The sequence below is a fragment of the Coptis chinensis genome, chromosome 1 (assembly GCF_015680905.1).
Source record: "Coptis chinensis isolate HL-2020 chromosome 1, ASM1568090v1, whole genome shotgun sequence".
In the NCBI taxonomy this organism is placed as follows: Eukaryota; Viridiplantae; Streptophyta; class Magnoliopsida; order Ranunculales; family Ranunculaceae; genus Coptis; species Coptis chinensis.
Genome location: NC_141456.1, coordinates 18,776,175 through 18,799,450, shown reverse-complemented (window position 1 = coordinate 18,799,450; position 23,276 = coordinate 18,776,175). Strand labels below are relative to the sequence as shown.

General features: G+C 36.1%; 3 protein-coding genes across 4 annotated transcripts; 1 reads left to right on the top strand and 2 right to left on the bottom strand.

Moving 5' to 3' along the window:
* Window positions 1-93: 93 nt before the first annotated feature.
* LOC147522686 (putative LRR receptor-like serine/threonine-protein kinase At1g14390) lies at window positions 94-4,397 on the bottom strand. The gene is made up of 7 exons (XM_086594727.1): window positions 2,542-4,397; window positions 2,308-2,441; window positions 1,298-1,541; window positions 1,012-1,205; window positions 843-898; window positions 611-734; window positions 94-466 (listed from the first exon to the last, which is right to left on the bottom strand). The coding sequence occupies exons 1-7, from the start codon at window positions 3,791-3,793 to the stop codon at window positions 230-232; spliced, it is 2,241 nt and encodes a 746-aa protein (XP_086450853.1). The 5' UTR covers window positions 3,794-4,397; the 3' UTR covers window positions 94-229.
* A 2,989-nt stretch (window positions 4,398-7,386) lies between these two features.
* LOC147522685 (uncharacterized) lies at window positions 7,387-10,686 on the bottom strand. The gene is made up of 6 exons (XM_086560478.1): window positions 10,548-10,686; window positions 10,365-10,464; window positions 9,246-9,585; window positions 8,135-8,612; window positions 7,973-8,055; window positions 7,387-7,677 (listed from the first exon to the last, which is right to left on the bottom strand). The coding sequence occupies exons 1-6, from the start codon at window positions 10,585-10,587 to the stop codon at window positions 7,639-7,641; spliced, it is 1,080 nt and encodes a 359-aa protein (XP_086416604.1). The 5' UTR covers window positions 10,588-10,686; the 3' UTR covers window positions 7,387-7,638.
* Window positions 10,687-13,932: 3,246 nt separating this feature from the next.
* Window positions 13,933-21,755, top strand: LOC147522684 (protein IQ-DOMAIN 29-like). Of its 2 annotated transcripts, XM_086594724.1 has the most exons (8): window positions 14,102-14,241; window positions 15,669-15,801; window positions 16,699-16,995; window positions 18,491-18,634; window positions 18,797-18,880; window positions 19,859-21,005; window positions 21,474-21,538; window positions 21,633-21,755. In XM_086594724.1, exons 2-7 carry the CDS (start codon window positions 15,712-15,714, stop codon window positions 21,503-21,505), a joined length of 1,794 nt encoding a protein of 597 aa, XP_086450850.1. In that variant the 5' UTR covers window positions 14,102-14,241; window positions 15,669-15,711; the 3' UTR covers window positions 21,506-21,538; window positions 21,633-21,755. The 2 variants fall into 2 exon arrangements, with proteins under 2 accessions (XP_086450846.1, XP_086450850.1); XM_086594720.1 differs by having other exon boundaries at window positions 13,933-14,241; window positions 21,474-21,755.
* Window positions 21,756-23,276: the final 1,521 nt, after the last annotated feature.

The window sequence follows — 23,276 nt, the reverse complement described above, 5'->3', positions numbered from 1 at the left end:
TTTTACTGAAGCCATTTCCTGACTAAATTTTCAATATCTCCCTTGTTCTCCCTTGTTCTCAAAATATTGACTCAAAAGTTGATAACACTGATATTTCTTGTTGATATTTTATCTAAAGAAAATAAGTTTATTAAGATGTTATGAATTATACAGTAACAAAGTAATGCATGAATTGCATATCTAGTATTTCCCATAAACTGCTTTTTTGGCATGTTCTAAAACTGGGTATCTAAAATTGTGTACCAAAGCTTGCACTACTAGGCCTCCATCCTTCTTGAACTTGAACTGAATACTGTAAGTTCCAAAGAACATCTTCTACTGATGGCCGTTGGCTCAGGTCCTTCGATAGACAGTTCAGGGCGACTTCAACTGTATTTCTTAGTGATTCGTAAGCAAACGTACCGCAAATAAATGGATCCACCCATTCTTGTAGTTCCAATGGGGTATCTAGTAACCCCTGCTCTAGCTGTGAACCAAAACGTACTTCAATTTAACAAGTTTGATTGCGTCATAAAAGGTATGATTGAACTATGAGAAGTGTGGACAATGTTCGAAGAAAAAAGTTTACTTCTTCTCCATTGTCAAACAAGCAAAGGCAGACTATAGATACCTGAATTTTTTGCTTGTCCAATTCGCTCTGCAATGTGATCTGTTTACCCGTGATAACTTCCAGTAGAATAACTCCTAACTGGTAAACATCTTGCCGCTCACCATTTTTAGCAGTATGCATATAACTACATAAGAAAGTAACTAGCATGAATAACCAGCTTCTTAATTACTCTTGGAGTTCATGACAAGCAACACAGCGGGAAATTATTACAGAGACAGGGGAGATCACATACCTCTTATGATGATTATCAGGCGTGTCTTCTCCATTATAAGGGCTTTCTGAACTTACCTAGAAGAAGTTCAAAAAAAACCTTTAAATGCATGCAATGCAGTTCGATGTGTTGAAGCTTTTAGATGTTACTGATGGAAAATAAACCAAATCCAATTGAACTTTGAACTCACCAGAGATGACAAAGGAAGATTATAGTTTTTAATCTTTGCTTTGACATTCTCGTCCAGCAAGATGTTCTCTGTCTTTAAATTGTTCCCAAACAGACCAGGTGTTACACCAGAATACAAGAACTGGATTCCCCTTGCAACACCAATCGTAACAGCCATTCGCTCTGACCATTTAAGTGCATCTCGTTTTCTCGAGTCTAGAAAACAAAAATGTAAAAGGAAGTCAAATACTTTGGTAGCTTCTCTGGAACTAGTGATCTCAACAATGTGTCATGCCTATTTGCTTTACCAGTAAGATGACTCCTTAGGGTTCCATTTGAAACATATTCGAAGACCAGAAACAGGGTGTCAGCTGCATTTGGGTGGTCCTGATCAGTGTTGAGACTGTGTCCAAGAATGCTAACCAAATGCTGATGCTGGAGCTTTGATAACACTTCCATTTGTCTAACCATGGTTTGAGAAGAGTGCTTTTGCTTCAGTTTCAAACATCTTACCACAACTGCAGTGCCATCTATGAGCCAACCTTTATAAAGCTGGTAAAAGGATCATACAGTTGAAAAACGTAATTGATTAGCAATGGTGAGGAACAAATATAGCAGTATGCAGCTCACACCTCTTTAATTAGATTTCCTCGTTGAGAATTTGACACTTCCCATAAGTCAGGGACATTAAAATTTTGTGGAGGTGTTCATCAGTCCGAAATAGTGTATTTGTGAATAATCTTATATGAAGAATACACTTCTGTGAACATCCGTTGCAGGGTTGCTTATACTGGACAATTTGGAGGAATGACACTAACCTGTACTGGAAGGACTTGGTCTCTACATGTCATTTACCAAATCTTAGGATTATCACCTGAAATGTATTTTATCCTGGGACCACGGCCAAAGAGTTGCATGCAGATTAGATTCATGTGAACTTCAAGAATTATCTGCGCATCAAGGTTTTTGGATCTATGACATTTCCCTAGTTCAGAGCACACTATAGTGTAGGACAAGTTGTTAGTCTTTGCCTAAACGATTGGATATAAATCATTTTCCTCATATTTCCTACAGATTATTGCAATGTTCTAATGATGTTCTGTTTTCAGGCAGGTGCCAACTAGCAAATTCGGTAAAACCTTTGGGTGATGATACCAAAGGTCTAGGGTTCGAACCCCGCCAGCATCAAAGAGTTACTGATCTCATTTAAAACAGGCTTACCAATCAAAAAAAAAAAAAAAAAAAAAAGTTCCGTTTTCAGCATCTTTACTGATTATAATAATTATCACACTAAGAAGGGGAATTCAAAATTCCATACCTGACCTTGAGCCCCTTCTCCTATCAAATTCGACGAGTCAAAGTTGTTTGTTGCCTCTTCAATTTCTTCCAAACTGAAAACATGATATTGTGGGAGCCCAAGTGCCCCAAACATCATGGTTGGAGACACATTCCCTATCAAAATAACAAGAATCACAAAAAACTTATTTTTATACACTGAAATTAAATTAGCTAGGCAGAGACAGCGGAGAATGGATTTAGGAGAGAGAGTTACTTGCGTCAGTGACGAGTTTTGGTGAGAGGCCAACAGATGATTTTCCTGCAACTGAATTCTGAGGAGCATCGTTTTTTGTTTCCCTTACTCTCACCTTCCAAAGAATCACCAATACTACCAATCCCAGCACCACCACACTTCCTACAATCGCCCCAATGATACCAAGTGTGACGCCTTTCTTGCTAGCTGACTGTTTCTTCTGGTTTTGCATAGGAGGCTTAACAGCCAACGCTTTTTCGTAGCAGAAGGAGATTGGGTGTTGATAATTCAAGTCGCCAGTTGACAGACAATTCCCTGTATACTTCATTATCCTGTCTGAAGAATTATATCTAATGCACTTCGGTAAGTCTCCAACCAAAAAGTTTTCAGAAAGATCAACAAACTTGAGGCCATCACTGCACGATATATTCCTTGGAAGAGACCCCCTGAAATCATTTCCAGCTAAATCAATGTACTTGATTGATGGTAGAGAAAACAAGGCAAGCGGAATCGTTCCTATAATACCATTAGAAGAGACATCCCACCGCTGCAGTTGATAGAAGTTCTTGAGTTCTGAAGGGATCTCTGAACTAAAAGAGTTGTTCCTTAGTATAACACTCACAACCTTGCTTCCCAAGGTAGGAAATTTGGGACCTAAGGAATTCCCACCTACATTCACTTCTTCTAAAACTGCTAAGGTACTAAGATCAGGAACCATCCCCTTGAACAAATTATCAGCCAAAACTAGACTTCTAAGGTTCTCCAATGTTGCAATTTGAGGAGGTATCTCACCATAAATGAAATTCGAGCTTAGATTGAGTACTTGAAGTGAATCAAAACGATTAATCTTCGCGGGCAATGATCCCCACATCCCCAAAGACACTAGTGAAAGCACCTTCAAGCTTGATAGCTTGGTAAGTACAGTTAAAAACGTATAGATTGAAAACTTCTCTGACAGTGTTTGTTGAGAAACTCTGAAAGTTTCTTGAGTTGGTTTTGGACTAAGAGAAGTTGAAGGCTTATTCCCAATGACAATTAACTCAGTTATGTGGCTACCTGAACAACTGATCTTAAGAGATGAAGATGGAGCAAGATCACAAAAGTTTGTCCAATTAGTCCATCCTTGTAAAGCATATGGATACTCTAAAAGCTCTTGCAGACGAAACAGAATTCGCCTTTCCGACGATAATAATTGCCCAGAGGAGAACGGAAGAACTAGAAATAAAATGAAAATCCAAGGTACCATAGCTAGCAAAACTTGAGGCTTCTTCATTGCATTGTTTAAGTTTCTAATAACAAGCCATGCCCAACTCCAGAATACTTCAATTCAGCAAGAAAGAAGTAACGAAAATCACAACAACAAAAATTAAGAATCTAAAACAAAAAACCCAACTCCACATTAGCTCAATATTCTACTAAATTTTCTTGTGAAGAACCGTGAACATTTTGTGAAGCCTTATAAATTAAAAGAGAAAAAACCAAACTTCCGAACACTCCAAGTCTCCATCACACCAAGAAAAGTGATAAAAACATCAACCTGGTAATCAATTAACAACTAAAATCTAAGTTTGCTAAATTTAGTACAAAAAAAAATGAACGTTATTAACTACCAGTACAAGTGTGCTGCAGTAACAACTTCCATAACTGTACTGACTGACATCTCTGGGAAAAACTTAGTGTGATCACTGTATCAGGAAAAGCTGAAATATTTGGAAAAAGAGATTAGAGCAAACTAGAGTGCACAGAAAGAAATGTAGACTGGTAGAAGAGAATGATGATGATTACGTGGTGCACAAATTAGGCAACTTACTGTCAACTATCTGTCGAGCAGTGTGAATGTTAAGTTAATAGTTGACCAGTTGAAGCCATATGTCAAAGTTTCAAACATGGCATTGATTGTGGAATCAACGGTATGTTGAATAAGTTAATAAAGAAAGGTGTGGAGCACATTAATGTCATTGGAGTTATGCACGTGAGCCTTTTATTACGCTTTACGTTCATTAAAAACTGACGCTGTCTTTCTTCTAAATGATTTGATGATGAATTGATCGATGATAATAATAATGCAATAACGCTCCTTGCAGCATGCTCATTGCCTGATAATTTCAAGAATAGTATTGATTTGATCTCGTTGGTGTTACCTAGTTTATTAGTCATCATGGTCCAGTCATACATTACTTCATTTCATCAATTAATACATATGGAATCCTGAGATTTTCTTATGTGTCAAGGGAATTTTTTTTAAAAATGTTGTCTTTGTCTTGTTACATAAAGATATGTGTCGGTGGAGCTGTACTTTATAATAGTGTCAAATTAAATGAGAAGATATTACTTTATTTGCATGCACTGCTGTGGACGAATGGAATATCTTCGAACGTTTGCAAGGAGAAAAGATGCTGTCAATCTGTCATAGTGGCACTTGTAAAAACAACGGTTTCTACGAGTCTACGACCAAGATCATATCTATACTTCAAGAATTATTTAGTGGTCTGGACTTGTAGACCCTTGTCCTGGACTTTCGGTTAGATCATTAACTTTCTGGGAAGATTCAATAATATATACATCTTCCTCGTTTGCCTTTTCATTTATTTTATTTTCAACCCAACATCCATAGATGACATTCTGAACAATGGTTGTACTTGGTGAGTTGGTATTATGAAACTCTGTCATTTTCTTTTACTTTTTCTTTTCAAGCTGAAATCAGTAGGGATGAGTGTTTGGTTGTATTTGTGTTACACTGTAACTGTATATATTAGTCCTGTTATGTAGTGGTGGTAGTGTGGTACTATCAAAATGATGCGATACAGTCATACAGAACGAGTTTTTCGGCCACTTTCAAGTTTCGGGGTCGACATCGATGTCCTGACTCCTGACTTTGGCACGAGATTCGATCATATGTGAAGGCATAACCAATTTAGTGATGACCATACTACTAATGGCCTTTACAATTTTGTCGATATAATGAGTGGACTTCCTGATGTAACGAATATCAACCTCTTCTGAATGTCTCTTCCTTATCATTTATTCTCTGCAGGGTAGCGAGCAAAACTGCAAAAGAGGAACAAAATGAAGTACTACTAAGATAAAAAACTGAAAAAATAACCAAAAAGAAAACAGAGAAGAGTAGTTGTTGCAGCGATCTATATATCACATTGGCATGCTGCCAAAGTGCTAGCTTTTAGAATCATATTTATAAGAATTTCTTCATACCAAAAGTCCAAAACTAGTATTTGGAGAACTAAAAATACATATCATCACTTCATCATCACCTATAATGACTTACTATCACTAATGACTTCTGAAAGTGATATATCCCAACCAACCTGACCATTGATTGCTTTTATTGCTAACTAACAATGTAGAAATAGAACCAGAGAGTCAATTGTTGAATCATTGCGTAGGAACACTAAATCACATTGCTTGGCGACTTGGCGTTATATGTGATAAAGGGTTAAGACAACTGGAAAGATGTGGATGAAAGTAATGTGAGATAAGATTTGAAAATAACAAGACACATGACATTTTTAAAGGAATGCAAAGAAGATAAATTATGGATATGTGAATCTCACTCTGCGAAATGCAACAAAATCACGTCACCTAAGTGTCTGTTCAACTGTTTTACCATTTCTTGTTTTTGTTAGGTCAGTGTTACCATTTCTTCGGTAATAGTTGGATAAATTCATATGATGTAGCTGCTGATATAACTACCAATTATATTTAAAAGGGTTAACTAGTATTACCCCCCACTAGATGAGCCAATTAGGATTTTCTCACCACTAGATGAGAAATTAGGGTCTTCTCTAAAAATCTGTAAAAAAAAAAAGTCGAAGTAGATTGACCGAAATTTTTTTGTGTGTATTTAGGGGGGAAACCCTAATTTCTCATCTAATGGGGTAAATCTTAATTGGCTCATCTAGTGGGGGGTAATACCAGTTCACCCTATTTAAAATCAAGAGATACTGTTGATTCCAAACCCCGTCTTTATGCAATTCAGGTATTCAAAACATTGATGGCGAGAAGGGTCTATTGATTGTATCTTAGTTAATTCACAATCCCAACATGCTGCAATAATATTTGGTAGATTTTCTTAAGTTTGTAATCCTCTAATTTTCTCAACACTAGTATTTAACAATAACCATAAATGTAATTGTTAATGTTTTCTTTCAGTGTAAGACAAAGATTTTGGACTTTACAAATCTTTATAGCTAATTCTTTAAACCAATTTGATTTTAAATCTTTTATATATAGAGAAGCTTCACAGTTCACAACCACAAGCAAACTTGAATGTATGGAAGCTTGCATCTATGTTCCTTGTTCCATTGAAGATTCCTCCAAGACATCTTTGGATTTATATATTGCCCCTTTATATATATTTTGTAATTTGATTTATTGCTGCAGAGGGCACACACACTAGCCGGGGCCTGGGGCGGCTCACCCACACACACCCCAAATCTTCGTTTGTTACAAGTAGAATTCATGAGCCCAACTAAGCAATCTGGTCAAGCAGGCCCATATAGAAAACAAAATTCAAGCTTGACCTGTATGATAAAACATTAAAACCTCATATTGGTCTCAACTCTCAACTTATCCTTATCTTTCCAGGGCCCAAGGTAAAGGTGGCACAGACTTGGTCATTAGCAAAGCCCAGGCGCAAGCCATTTTGCTATCCGAAAAGTGCACCATTTTTCATTGAAAAAACAAGTCCATTCCTGCGCCATGAGCTGTGAATGCTATGATGTAGCATACCATGAAACGCAAAAGCCAGTGTAAAACAGCATTACTACTTCAAAACATCATACATAGTTACAGTTAATTGTGCAATCAAATTATCGAAAAAAAAAAGTTAATTGTGCAATCAAGACAAAATGATGAAACAAAACCTAAGAAACAATTCAAGCTTTCTAAGCCGGATGTTTAGAAAATGAAATGAAAGGAAAAGAAAAAAACTGGAATCACACCAATCTGGAGTCTTCTCCTTTGCAACTTTCTTTACAACAGAAGTCCCCACTAAAAAAAAAAGAGTTTAATAGACAATGTGTTATAGAAGTCACATTAAATGAGTATTACTTTTAACGTATATATTTAACGTGGCGGTGAATCGGTGTCCACGTTTCTACTTCAGTTAATTAAGCTGATTTCCTCTGGCATTTGAGCATCCTGAAACAAGATAACATGACAGTTTAATCACTTAAATGATGGACATGAAGGAAAAATAGACACATGATAATCATCACATATGTTTGAATGCTCTATGACAATAGGAGCCAAAAGAGACCAGTCAGTTCATTGAACATTACCGTTACAGTTTTCAAACCGTATTTACGTTCATTTGTAAAATTATCTCAAGTCTCATAGATAAAGTGAAAAGCAGAAATAAAACTTTTTTTTTTTTTTTTTTATAGATGCAAAACCCAAACTTTTAATAGTGGTTTAAGACTTTAAGGAAACTCACCTTGTTCTCTTTGTTTTCATGTTCTGTTTCCACAGAAAGCAAAGATTCATCTGTTTCCCCAGAAAGCAAAGATTCAACTGGACCTGAAAAAATAAAAATAAACTTGTTAAGACGACATTTGTAATTTAACTTAAGTAATTATAATGTACGGTTTCATTTCACCTTTTTCCCCAGTAAAATTCTCTTCCGGGATTTCAGTGTTTGCCTTTTCCATTTTAGCTACTTGCTTAGCAGGCCTTAAAGATTTTTTCTGTCGATTCGCACCACCAATATCTCTAACAGTATTGGATTTCGTAAACTTCCTGCTAACAGCTGATACCCTGTTCTTGCTTGGAGAAATCTTCTGGGTATTAGCTTTCTTAGCTGGTTCTACATATGAGGAGTCCTGAACATTTTCTTGGCTGAAAGCCTTGGGTTTCAGTTTCTTGCCACCATTAACAGAAGATGAGCTGTGCACACCTTCTTCAGATAATTGAGTTGTTTCCACAGGTAACTTGGAACAAGTCTCTGAAATTTGTAACTGCTCAATATCCTCTGAAATGTCGTAGCTAATAAGTAATTCTTTCAGAGATTCTCCAAATTCAACCAGCTTGTGTCGACGGACATATGATTTCAACTCATTGTGCATATGCTGCAAAGGCTGCAAAAACAAATTAAAGTTAAAATTTGCGTCTTAAAAGCTTTCAATAGTCACCCCGACAAGTAACTAACTTACTACTTGGTTCGGATGTATAACACAACTATCTAACTCTATATGGCTATGAGGCTATCTCATGTGCATAAAGAAATGGCTACATGTTTAAAAGGTTCCCAGTCTATGATTTATACACAGTATAAACAACCTTCATACATGGCTCCTCAGTCTAATGTTAATAAATCAAGTGTTGGATCATGCAAAGATGATTTTCGATCTTAACTCTTTTGAAATATATTGTAGCACGAGACCGTTTATACACCTAAACCCTGACAGCATTGGTCAATGACATGAGATAAACAAGATGGAAGAAAGAAAAGGAATACCAAGACAAATACATAATAATATGAACTTTTGTGCAATTTGAGACACTTATTTTGAAGTGTTATAGTGCATTTCAACAAGATCATATCAGAAGCTCAACTATGGATTAAGCTTCTTCAAAACTGGTTGAATTTGTCATTCTTTCAAAATATGCATCTGTACCGTATATATATGAAAGTGGCGTACAATATGCATAAATTATGTTACTAAATATATAGTCATGCAAGGAGCAAAATAACTCTAGCTACGACTCACCTCGCATCCCGACTCCAATGCAAGCTTGAAGAAGCCGAGTGAAACCAAGTGCTTTGCAGCTGACTCAGAGAGCTTGATCTGTGATAACCAATATGAAGCTGAGGATATAAGAATGAACTTCCTTCTGCTCATTGAAACTCGCTTTTCACTACTACTCCCTTGCCCTTTGCTAGATCCATTCTTTCTGGTCTCAGATAGTGGAGTGCCAGTTAACTTAGGGGTGGGACTGATAGAAGATTTTGCAGGAATAGAGAGCCTTCTTAGTGGCTTGGCAGATTTGTCATTCCCAGGAAGATCGAGAACACTCACACTTATGCTAACAGTTGATGTAGGCTTACCCCTAAAAATAAACATCCAGAAGTAAGCAAAGCATTCAACTATTCAAGTACCAATACCAATCAGCATGTTCCCAGAAATAAACTCAAAGAATAGAAGTCCAACTATTAACGGGAAGCGTCCAATTTGGATACTCAATTGTCAGAGTTCAACTGCCTTATATAACTATACTTCAAAGTTCAAACTGATGGCATGTATATATATCAGTACTGGTACTTTACAAAATGTTAATTTCTACATTTATAATCTACACAATCATCAGAATAAAAGGTAAGTTACATAAGGCAACCTAATTCACATATAATAGACTAATAAACAGGCAGCATGCATCATAGATTTCTCACTCATACCAAATTGTTTCTAGTTTCTAATGGGAACAGTCAAGCATACATATCAACAACAACAACAAAATCAAAACCACACTGTTTAAAGTATGCCAAACTGATCAATAGCACAATTTGCCCTGACATAGAAATGCATTGTGAATTTGTGACCATATGACATAAAGCTCTATACTTGCAGCGCATTATAATGTTTGTTTAACATATGAGTGGCACTCAAATTAACACCATTCATTATTTCATTACAACCAATGCAAACTACCAACTTGTTTAATTAATCTCTTTAAAAACACACCTCACACTCCTTTTTTCACAATTTCTGAAAATGTAAGAAATGGTTCCACAAACTTAACGTTTTGATTGTTAACCGAACAGAAACATAAAAAAAGCCACAGACCAACAATGAACGTGCAAAACATCAAATAACAAAAGAGTAATAAACCTCTTGGGATGAGCAGAAGTAGCAGACGAACCATCCGCTACATCCTTCGTCTTATTCGCAGATCGAAGTGGATATCTAAGCTTTGATTTCACTATATTTCCTGATAAATCAAACAAATAAATATAAACTGATCCAAGAAGATAGAAATTAAACAAAGGAATAAGAGTTTTAACTGGTTGTTACCAGAACCATTGGCTTCTACTTCCTTATTAACAGCTTCCATGTTTTTATGTTTTTTTTTTGATAAACTCGAAAAAGAGGAAGTGGGAAAACAAAAAAAACTGAAAAGGAGGAGGGAGCGGAGAGAGGGTTTATATAGAGAAAGAGTGGGCAGTGGAGGTTGTGACATGTGGCATCTAGGCGGGAAAAATTAAGCGTTGAAAAAAATGTTGAAATATTATATCGACGGTTGAAAATGAGTGAAATTAGTTTCAACGTCTCCCGCGTCTTGGGTCCCATTGAAGACTTGTTATTGGGCCGTTTGATGTCTGTGGAAAGGCTGCAAGTGAATTTCGAAAATTTGGAAACGTTTCTTGTTTGCATATTATGTTTCCTTTTTTATTTAACCCTCTTAAAAATAACACCTTCGTAACCTTTATCATTTATTTCCCATATTTATAAAATTTGCCTGTTGTATGAATTCCATTTATATAAACTCTGAAAAAATTTTACCATGAAAAACAATGAATTAGAAGCTGATTTTTAGTGAAGATGTTATCACCACAATATAGATCATCTTTAAAAGAAAAAAAAAACAACACATTTAAAGATGTCTAGACCTAAATATCAAAAATTGCTTATAATGTTATAAAATTATCTAACAGTCTAGATTTTTTCAAATTTCAAAACAATTTTTGATAATGTTAAATATTTTCGTTAGTTTAGGCTGATTTTTTTTTTGTAGGAAAACTCTCCATTATGAGAAAACTATATTCACAAAAAATTTGCCCTCAATTCATCTTATAAATCTAATTTTGGTAGTGGAGTTCATATAACGGACTCGTTTATAAAATGTATGAAATGACTCAACAAATTTAACAATTCTATTGCTTTAGTCTTTATAGTTAACTAAACAACTCTCCAATATAATTTCGATGAATTAAAACTAATAACAAAAGCCATAAAACAAAAACTAATAAATATAATAAAAGATTAAAAAACCTCTTTGGAGCAGAATAGCAAATGACCCATCCACTGCATTGTTCGTCTTATTCGTAGATCATAGTGGATATCAAAACTTTGATTATTTCACTATATTTCCTGAAAAACCAAACAAATAAATATAAACTTAATAAGATAGAAACCAATAAATAAGAGTTTTGAGTGCTTGTTACCAGAACCATTGGATTATGCTTAATTATTAACAGCTTCTATGTTTTATGATTTTTTTATAACCTCAAAAAAGAGGAAGTGAGACAAAAAAAAAATAAAATTAAGAAAGAGCGGAAGAATGGGCAATGGAGGCGGTGACATCTGATATGCCGTCTAAGCTGAAAAAATAAAGTGTTGAAATAATAAATGGATTTATATCGATGGTTGAAAATGAGATAAAATAGTTTCAACGATCATTACTACTATTTTAAAATATGGGTTTCACGTGTATGGGATCAACAAATTAAGCAATTTGAGACTTCGAGTGAATATTAATGGAAAAAAGGTGAAGACTTTATAAATAATATAATTAAAACTCGTGTTTATCTACAATTCAATTTGGATTAACTCATAAATAACTTATTTCAATCTGGTTTGTGGCATTTTGGACGATTTCTTTAATCTCATACAAATATGAAAAGTTGAAAACTAATTAACCTTTGCTTTGCGATGATTTTATTGGTAACTCTCAAACTACTCAAAATTAAGTAATAGTTATTGCCTGTGTTTGATTGGGGAATGCTCTCATACGTTTATTTTTTCGATTCAAGTAAGATGAGTTTTTATTTCAATCTCAAAATAAGCTAATTTAAGTACAATCTTAGGAATGCCTATATGAGAAAATAAATAACATTAATATATTACATTTTAAATCTAAAAACAGGCCAAATTCGACATTAGGTAACACATCATTAAAACATTCGATAATGTATAAAATATTTATTTTATTTATCTTTTTTGAAAAAAAAAATATAGTAGTAAGTTAAAGTGTTAAACCATATTGTACACATTATGTGTGACTTTAAAATTTTGTGTACCAAATGTTCAACCTAATCACAAAAGTTTAACTAACATAATCTAGAGAAGCAAATGCTACTCGTATAAAACTCTTAAAACCCAACTTTAGCTAATTCTTACGTTAGTTTAAAGACTCATCTTCAATTCTTTTGCCCACCCTTATAAGAAATCATTTTTTATTAATACTTACTATTGTTTTCATATGGGTTATTCTCGATATTGTATATTTTATATAGGAACATCTAGTTTTAGATATAATGATCAATTCTCTCAATGAAATTTCAATAATTGAGCAAAACTTTTTCTTTTATAGAATCCTCTCTGTAATTAATGCAACGGAACAAATTTTCCATGCATAATTGACTTTATAATTATTGTGACAGTCTAATAGCTCTACTCAAAATGATGTTCAAAACTCTAATGAATGAGCCGATAGTCCACTACCGTCGAATTCGACTTAATGAAGAACTAGTTGAGGATTGGAATTAATATGGAATATATGTTTTAGAAACAAATCCCAACTCTGGGAACCATCATGAATTGGATACATTTTAATATTTTATCTTCACTATTTTTTTTCTTCTTTAAATACAAGACATACCTGGCTTTTTAAAGGTGTATATATATATGTATTTTTTCCAAAATGTATCTAGCACAGTGACTGAACATTGTAGTCTCACTAGTAGCCAGCATTGGCTCTTGTACGACCTGTCCTAATGAGGACAACATGGCTTCACCACCTTGTTTAATTTCCCATTATTTAGCTGCAACCACCTTGCCAAAGTATATTCCACTCGTCCATCTCACGAAGTTGGTAGAAGGGAATAATCAAAACGGTCCCATTTGGGTGTAGCTTTCACCAAACGACCCATCTATCATGAGCCATTTGATTAGCTAGACAAGATGTTGTCCAACAGTTTGGAATCACTATACACTGGTAGTCAATCCAGCGATAATAAGTGTCGGTGTGTATATCAATTAGCATTGATTGGAATTTAGTGTGGTGTTGAAGATATATTGGCGGTAGCAAAATCACAATATGCGAACCCATTGTTTAAGAATTTTGTTTGGGAATTTTGTTGAATGTGGTTTTAAAAGTTACCATATTTTGTCGGTGACACTGGCGAGTGAGTTAGTAATTGGGGGATAAAAGACGAGAGCAATTCTGGGAATAACGTAAACCGATAGCTGTCGTGAAACTTTATTGGCCGTGACTATCTTGCCTAGCTAGGAATTATGCATCCTGATTCCTAATTCATTTTTATGTCTGGTCGCAAAAAGGCCAATTTAGTTTTTGACACCAAACTATGGTCTGTCAGTCTATGGAACAATTATAAAGTCACTAGCAGCTTGCAATCCAATTGTTTCCAAAAAGAGTAAATAATTATTGTATAGAAGAGGGCCGTGACATAAATTCTAAATTCAGAGGGGGGCTATGATTCCTTTAGTGAGTTCGTCTCCAACTGATTATTTCAACATGTCCTCAATGGCTTCAGTTACACTAACTACCAAAGTAGTTTCAATGTAGAGTTAAACACGTGAAACCCACGTGCCAGTAAATCCACCTAATTAATTCACTCTCATTTGTTTGTTTGTTTTCTTTAAACTCTCTCTCATCACTGTTTTGAGTAAAGAGCTAAAAAAAAGTGAGAGTGGAGTGAGCCCCATATCTCTTCTTCACCAGCTCTCTACTCATTTTGTTTTCAAGGTAATAAACAAACACTCTGCACTTATCTTATTAGCTTATGTTTCACCTATCTTGTGTTTTAGTTATTATGTTATTCAGATCTATCAACATTGGGTTTTAGTTTGTTGTTTATGTCATTTTTATATCTTGGTGAAGATTATAAATGGTAGATATTGGGTTTTGAAGGGTAACGTCTCGATAGTAAGCTCAGATCTGGTGTTTGTGTTTGCTTGTATAACTGCATGTTTTTTTTTTTTTTTAAAGTTTGAGGTCTGATTTGGTTGTGTGGATTTTGGTTTTATACTTTAAATTCATTTGAGTGTTTGTGTGGGTGTTGTTGTTTGTAGTTGATAGTGGTATTGAAATTAGTGCTTAGGAGTGAGTTGATACTCAGGTTTACTGTTTCTGTTCTGTTGGGTGTTTTTTTTTTCTTCTATTTTAAAATAAGTTATACTGTTTCTGTTCTGTTGGGTGTTTTGCATAATGATTTGTAGTCTTGTAGACAATGTATTTACTGGCTGAGAATGTTTAGAGTTCCTTAGTATATGCAATAACACCTTGGCTCCATAATTGCGTCGGGAATTTGAGCCTACGAGGGCAAAGAATCAGTGAAGGGGCTAAAATAATATGGGGTGTAGCTTGCTTAATATAACTGTGGCAGTGTAGCTAGCCCTAGTAGTGGAAGTAGGTTTTGAGTGCTTTGGCTTGTTGGTGCCTAAATATTCACTTGGGTGGTTTTCTTTTAAGCATTTCATGTAAGGGATGGGTTTGGACTTGTTTTTGAGTTAGGTTTGGTGTGTGTCTTGTATACTTTACTAGGATAAAAATTGTTGTAGCTCAGTAGCTGAGAGGTGATACAATATTTGTATGCTAATTCCAAGAAAATTACGTTTGAAAACATGTTAGAAGACTCATCATTTGTCAATGCGTGTCCTACTTTGTGTCACATTTGTTAAGGAATTAGTTAGATTAGGATAAAACAAAGGAAATTCATAGATGAAGTTGTCTCTCTCTCTCTCTCTACTATTGGTGACCCGTGGTTACATCACTCATGACATTCTGAACCCCCCATCGAACCTCTGCCACACCTGCCCAGGGCTACTCCACTCGTGTCATTATGGGTGCTTTTGATACCCCTAGTATAGTTTCATTTTTTGTATATTTGTTGTTGTTTTCTTGGTCATACAAAATGGTAGATCAGGGGTTTTGAGGGATTGCATTGTTGTAATGAGTTTCAGATCTGGTGCAGTTTGTGCTCATGTTTTCTGAGTTCTCTGTTTACACAATACCGCATCTCTGTGAATGTTGGCATAATCTGTTTGAGAGGATCTTTAGGGCTTTGTGATTTGGTGGGGCCTTGGGTCATGGGCCACACCCTTCCCCACACAAAAAAAGAAGAAAAAAACTACTTTATATTCATTGATTGTGCTTTGTTTCACACCGTACAGATTGTGAACTTCAGCTTGGTTATCTGGATCTTTGCTTCTTGGAATGGGGAAATCTCCAGGAAAATGGATCAAAACTGTGCTTTTTGGCAAGAAAGCATCACGATCGAATTCATCAAAAGGAAAAGATGCTTTGGTAAGTGGTTTACCGACTCAATATTCTTCTCGTCTTATTTATTGTCGTTGTCATTCTTGTTGGTAACTAACTGGTATTGTTGCTAATTACCTCCTATGTTCCGCTACAGTGTTGTTTTTTAATGTGTTACTCATTTATAAGAACATGCTAATTGTTCACATGTTCAAGCTATGATTTTGCAGAGTTGCCTTTTTGTCAATCTTTTACATAATTCTATGGGTATGCACCAGAAAAACGACTTTCATGCGATTAATATATAACAACCAATAATGATAGGCATGATAATATACGGTTGATGCATATGCCTCCAGATATGGACATATCACATATGTGATATCCCATCCAGACCCTGTTCTGCAGTTTTCTCCTTGTTCCAGGATTTTTCAACTTTTATCTGATTGAGAGTGTATTCTATTTGCTTGGTGGACTCGTTGTCTTTGTCTAATCTGGTAGCAAATTAGCTTGATGGACTTGCCTTAGGCCCCACTAGCATGAACTTATCTTTAAAGAAAACTCTTGCACTTGTGAAGAAATGTTCACACTCAAGACAAGTGAAAATTTTCTTTAGAGGTAGGATGAGGATTATATGATAGGCTACAACCAGAATCATGCATGTGCCACCTTTTGTAAGCATGTTAAATGAGATTGGTTGGTGATTTTCTATAGATAGTGGTTCACAACTTCAAGTTGTCAGGCGGTAGTGTTTTACTCAATATAATGCAGCATATTAGTTTATAATGTAACCCCCCCCCCGGTCTTCCTCCCATCCATTTAATCACAGGTAGTTGTCTGCAGCTTCAGTATCACTGTATTAGTAATCAAATTTTTTATATGTTTCTTGTGTGACTTTTTTATGTAAATTTGCTTGTTACTAACAAATATTTTATTTCTTTGAAGAAATCCTCAAATGAGAAGGAGGTGTTGGTTTCTGCCAAGACACCTACTGTTGGTTTGGTTGTGAGTTCTCCCATGATTTCTCAGCCAGAGCCTGTTGCAAACTGTACTACTGGAAATAACTCAGATTTGCATCAGGGGGCAGCATCTACTATTACTCATGAAGGGGTGGTCTCTGTGCCAGGAGATCAAGGTGAAGATAGGAAAGGGAGCATAAGATTGAATGCACTAGATGGTCCAGAGAAAATCAGGCAGGACCAAGCTGTTACCAAAGTACAGGCAGCTTTTAGAGGCTATTTGGTAATATTCTTTAACTTAGTTAAATTTATCGTCGCTTCCTCTTCAGGGAAAGTGGTTACTCTTTTTGCTCGATACATGGTTTATTCAGTAGTTTAATTTTATTCCTCTAGAGAGTAAGTAAGCCCTGTCTGTTATTATCATGATAAGAGGGCAAAAAAATTGTTCGACTGGACTACCCCAATTGATTGGCTTGCTTGTTTCATTTGAAACTGATAAGGTTGGGTTTCTTAAGGTGGGGCCTGGGGACTTTTGTAAGGGACACCAATGTTGTGTGTTCCTTTTATTTGAGAACCCAAAACGATTAAGTGGTTCAAGTACTTTGTACTCATACCTTCCCTATTCCGTCAAACACGCCCTTCTTAAATGACCAAATTATACATACTGAATTGGCGACATGGCATACAATCCAAGCCACACAGGCAGTATATTACTTAGAAAGGTATGTGACATGTTTCTTTCGTCTTTATAAAGGAAAATCTAAGTAGTACATGTGTAAAGTTTTGACATGCATTGTACATACTTCTTGTATGACACTGTGAGGGCCTCTAAAATTTAATCAATGAAATTTTAGGAATCCACATCAGCAGAATTTTCACTCCACTATTTAATCAAAATTTAGCAGAGAAGTAGTAACTTAAGTTTTATCAGTCTCAAATTTGTATGGATTCTGTCATGGATATATATATAGTCTAGAAACATGAAAGTTGGTAGAGAGAGTATATGCAGCAATGGAAATTTAGGAATCCACATCAGCACATTTTTTACTCCACTATTTAATCAAAATTTAGCAGAGAAGTAGTAACTTAAGTTTTATTAGTCTCAAATTTGTATGGATTCTGTCATGGATATGTTTAGTCTATAAACATGAAAGTTGGTGAAGAGAGAATATGCAACAATGAAATTTTAGGAATCTAAATCAGCAGATATTTCACTCCACTATTTAATCAAAGTTTAGCAGATAAGTAGTAACTTAAGTTATATCAGTTTCAAATTTATATGGATTCTGTCATGGATATAGTTTCTTTATTTTTTTAAAAGAATTATAAGCTTAAATCTTTAATTATGTAGTGTTTGTTGCATAAAAATTGTAACGAGGAAACAAGGATCCCTTTAGTTGGGAGCAACGTTCCAAGGAAGTTTCCATTTAAAAGTGTCGAGTTAAGGTTCAGCAGTGGGTGCGACACCCTATATGGAAGGTTCCTACAATTAACCATTAAACCCACGAAAACATGTTTCTCACCCGGAGGGATCTTCCATCCAAGACACAATCAGACCCTCCAATCCAGTACAAAATCAGATCATGATGTTTTAGTTATAGAGGGCCCGTGCTTTGTGAAGGCCTTGAAAGCTAGTTAAAAGTTACAATACTTTACAGCACCATAACCATAAAAGTAAATAATGACAATTTATTTGGAATTGGATCAAATTTGTTCGAGTCCCACCCCCAATCCCATATTGTTGTCACTCCACTGATGGAAAACTCAACTTTGTGAAGGCTCGCAGGGCATTTAGGGCTCTCATGGGCATCATAAGGCTGCAGGCACTTATTCGTGGTCACTTGGTGAGGAGGCAAGCGGTTGCTACTTTACGGTGTTTGCAGGGAATCATAAAGTTTCAGGCAGTGGTTCGTGGAAAAAAGGTATAAGAAATGCAAAAGTAAAATTCCTGTAGTAGTTTATACGCCCCCCTTTCTTTCTCTGTTCAAGTGAGATCACCAAGTCTGGTTTTAAATATGCATCAAATAATATGTTTAATGATTGACGATGAACTAGCTAGTTACTATTTCTCCATCTTCTACCAGGTTGATACTAAGCGTACCTGTTCTCGTGGATTACATACACTTACTAATGCAGAAGAGCTCTTGAGAAACTCCTTTATAAGTAAGGTAAGTTATGTTTTTATATGTTGGAGTCTAGCCGTCTAGGCTTGTTATTCCTGAAGAACTAAAAGAAGTACATCTTTTGGTATGATTTGCATGTGTGCTGCAGCATGAATGCATGATACAAATATAGTTGAGAACTTACATATCAGCTTGGGTTACCTATCCTTCACTAATCTCATATTGGAGGTTTCATAGGTCAAAAGCAAAAAAGAGCAGATGGACAACCAGTACCATCTGATCTAATCCAATTAGTTTTAGATGTTATGGTATAAAGTATAGAGGGTTTACTAGTATTACCCCCCCACTAGATGAGCCAATTAGGATTTCCCCCCTTCTAGATGGGAAATTAGGGTCTCCCCCCCAAACACACAGCACATCCAAGTCAACTTTGGTTGACCGTTATCCTTCAAGTCAAGCTAAGCAAAATGACACCACTTCCCTCACAACCCCTGACTTTTTTGCAAAGTTCATTTTAAAAGTGGTGAGGGTAGTGGTGTCATTTTGCTTAGCTTGACTTGAAGGATAACGGTCAACCAAAGTTGACTTGGATGTGCTGTGTGTTTGGGGGGGGAGACCCTAATTTCCCATCTAGCAGGGGGGAAATCCTAATTGGCTCATCTAGTGGGGGGGGTAACACTAGTAAACCCAAGTATAGATGCATGTTAACACCGTGCTGATGTATAATATATGAGCACTGAATATATATGGTATAGAGTTGAGTGAGATACTGAGATGCATGCTTATTTGTTGGATCATGTGAGCCTGGTTAATTAAGTGTGTTTGCATGACATTTACATTTGCATGCTTAAGGACTGCGTCATCCTATTCTTGCTTCCTGGCTATGGTGTGCACTTTTGACTAAGATTAATTATTCACACATTCCGGAGTTTTACAGTATCTATGAAGAAATTGTGTAGTTCATTGTGTTTGTGCTATAATCTTGAGTTGGGCAGTTGACTAAGCTTGTTCCATTGCTTTTAGCTTCTTGCTTCATCATCAAACGCAAAGCCTCTGCGTCTCCAATATGGTCTGGTGGAGTCAAACTCAGCCTGGAGTTGGCTTGAGCGCTGGACAAATTCCCGTGTTTCGGAACCACTTCCACCACCTAAGAAGGTAGTTAGTTCAAAAAGTCATACCAGGCCAAAACGTAGTGTTCGAAAGGTACCTGCTGCAAGTGTTGAAAATGGCTCAACTCATTCCACTTCGACTTCCGAAAGACCCAAGCGCAACATGAGGAAAATTGTGGTCCATTCTGTAGATATGGTCCAGGAAGGCTCACAAAATGAACTTGAAAAGGTGAAGCGTAACTTGAGAAAGATTTCTAACTCCAAAGATGAAGTTACTGATCATTATGAAGCCGAGGTTGAGAAGCCAAAACGCATTCCTAGAAGGTCATCAGGCTCACCAGCTCCAAATGTTTCAGAAGCAGGAATGGGTGAGCTTGCTGAGACGGAGAAGCCGAAACATAATCATAGGAAGGTGTCAAGCTCCAAAACTGAAACTGCTGATACAGAAGGGACGCAGAGTGAGAAGCAAAAATGTATTTCTGGGAATTTATTGGGCTTGCCAGCTCCAGATGTTCAAGATCATGGCATGGTTGAGTCTGCTGAGATGATGACGAATGTTACATTAGTTCCAGTCTCTAAAGATCTTGAGGAATGTACTCCGAAACAATTTCCAGAAAATGGGATGCTTGAGTTGTTGAATAGTGATAATCCTACATTTGATTCATTACCTTTCGAAAGCTGTGAAAAGGATGAAAGTACTCCAGTAACAAGTGATAAAGTAACATTGAAGGATGACCAAGCTAGCAATGAGAGCCAGAGCAGGAGGAGATCTTCTTTGCTAGTAAAGCAGGATTATCCAGACACTGGCTTACAAAACACTCCGAAGTTGCCAAGCTATATGGCAGCAACAGAATCTGCTAAGGCGAAGCTCCGGGCACAAGGCTCTCCAAGGTCTGGTCCTGATGTGAATGAACAGAATGGTTTAACCAGGAGGCTTTCTTTGCCGTCTCCCACCAATGGCAAATTGAGCTCTCTATCACCACGGACACACAGACCTCAAGGAAATGGCAAGGGGCAGGTTAAGAATGAAAGATCCATATTGTCTTCAAAAGATGGTAATGGTAAGACATCTTAAATATGACTGTATTATTCTCTCCAGAAACGGTGAAACTTTTCTATTTTCTATTTCTGGACCTCGGTAAAATTGAAGCATAATTCTTGTGCATCCTTGTTTATGGTGTCTTCGTTTTGGTTCTACACTCGACTCAAATGCTTGGTTTCATGGTAGCCTTCAGTCCTTCGAAACTTTCCTATTAGGTTTTTTTTTGCGAAACTTTCCTATTATTATTTTTTTAAAGATTTTTGAACAGCATGTGGTGGACAGTTTCTCTGATCTCTCATGTAGTTACTATATGCATTGGCGGAGCTTTAAGGTTGCTGTCAGAATAATTGAGCTTCTGAGTTACTGTAATTTTGTATTCATATGAATAATGGTGGTCATTATACGCTAGTAACTTTTATTATTATTCTTACATCCTTAAGCTTATATATGGTACACTATTTGACATATGTGATTTCATGAATTGCAGAGAAGGTTACCCAAGTTGAGTGGAGGAGGTGATTCAAGAAGAATCTTTAAGGCGGTATTTTGGAGGTGGGCGTGACCAGTTAACTACATTTCTGCAGTCTTCTCTGTCCTTTATGATGATAAAGTGTTTTAAAACTTTTTATCTGTATTTGATGAACAGGTGATGTGTACTGTGTCTGAGATTGTTTTGTTTTCCACACTATGGGGTGTTCTTGAGTGTGTACAGAGCTATATAGGCTTTACCGTTTGATTTACTTATTTGAGATCCTCTGTTAACATCTAATTTCTTATTTTGCTCCTATTTTTTCTTTTCTGACAAATGATAGGCAATTGTTCTCTGTTACAAGGTTTTTCCTTTCACTTTATGCGTAAGTGTTTGAAATGATCCACATTCATAGCTTAGTTCCATGACGTTTTGTATAGAGGTTTTTATTGAGTCATTCAAATGATTGTCTTTCAGAGTGTAACCCTCCTCAATCTGAATAGATGGAGTTGATATCTCCATGATTACGCCAGATATAGACATATAGTTGAGGTATTTAATTAGTCAAAGTAAAACGAAGTTAGTACACAATAATGAGGGTTTCACTGCAGGAAGGTGGGCCCAACACATCCAGCACGACACGAGGTCAATGCTATAAAACAATGCATGTTGCCTACGGCAGCTGGATAGGGAGAGTATAGAAGTGTTGCATGGAGCGGTAAAGACAGAGTCGGTATTACTAACCTTCGCCAACCGGGTCCCTTGAGGTTGGACAGAACTCAGAAGGCACTGACAAAAAGAAGATGCATACATTTGTCAATTTTCTATACTAAAGTAGGAAGATCCCACTTAAACGTGAAAACACTCAAATTTCAATTTTTGTTTTTTTACTCTCAAGAAACCTTTCTTAAACCCACATTTTTTTTTCACTCCCTCATTTTTCAATCCAAAAAAACTTAACCCGCACGTCTCTTTTTTCTCTACACATTTATTTTTTTTTTCAAAATTTTTTGTTCTATTTCTATTTACAACCCTAAAACCTTTTTTTTTTTTTTGAGTGAAATGGAATGGGAATATGATGATTTTAATTTGGAAAATGAACTATTTAATGAAGAGAAGTTTCAATCAAGTGACCAAGATGAGATAACTCTATACACAACAATTGTTCATAATGATTCCAATATCAATTATTATGAGATCATTATGAGGATAACTTGTACAAAATGTGATTACAAAATATTTATGCAAACTCAATCTCTTCCATTTATGGTTGATTTTAATAGTAAGTGTTGGGAAATGAGAATAGCCTTACGTTCGAGATGCCCCAGGCCAACTAACTTCCTAAGACTCTGGAGCCCCAACTGGAGTGGCCTATGAAACATTAGACGGTCTAATTTGGTCATCACTTAGTTACTTTGATATACATTTTTCGTGTGACAAATTTTTACCTAACATCATAATTCATTGTAAATGTTATAGGATTCTCTATACAGTCATGATGATGTTGATAAGAGCCCAAAACCATAGTTTTAACCCCTTAATAATCATACTGTTAGAGTTTATGTGAATAATAAGTAAAGTTAATACTCATTACGTGTTTTTACGATTTCAGCTTCAAAGTCCATTATAATTTTAGCGAGATAAATGAGCAAAAGTCGCAGAACTTCCAATGCCATATCTTTGGACTCGGACACCGGATTGAGGCCTACCTTATGTCAAAACGACCGCTCGGAAAGAGCTTCGCAATGGTCCAAGCCTTGACCCAATCAGAGGAGCAGAAGTGGACGAAAAGTCTGTGGAAGCCAACTGCAACAAGAGGCC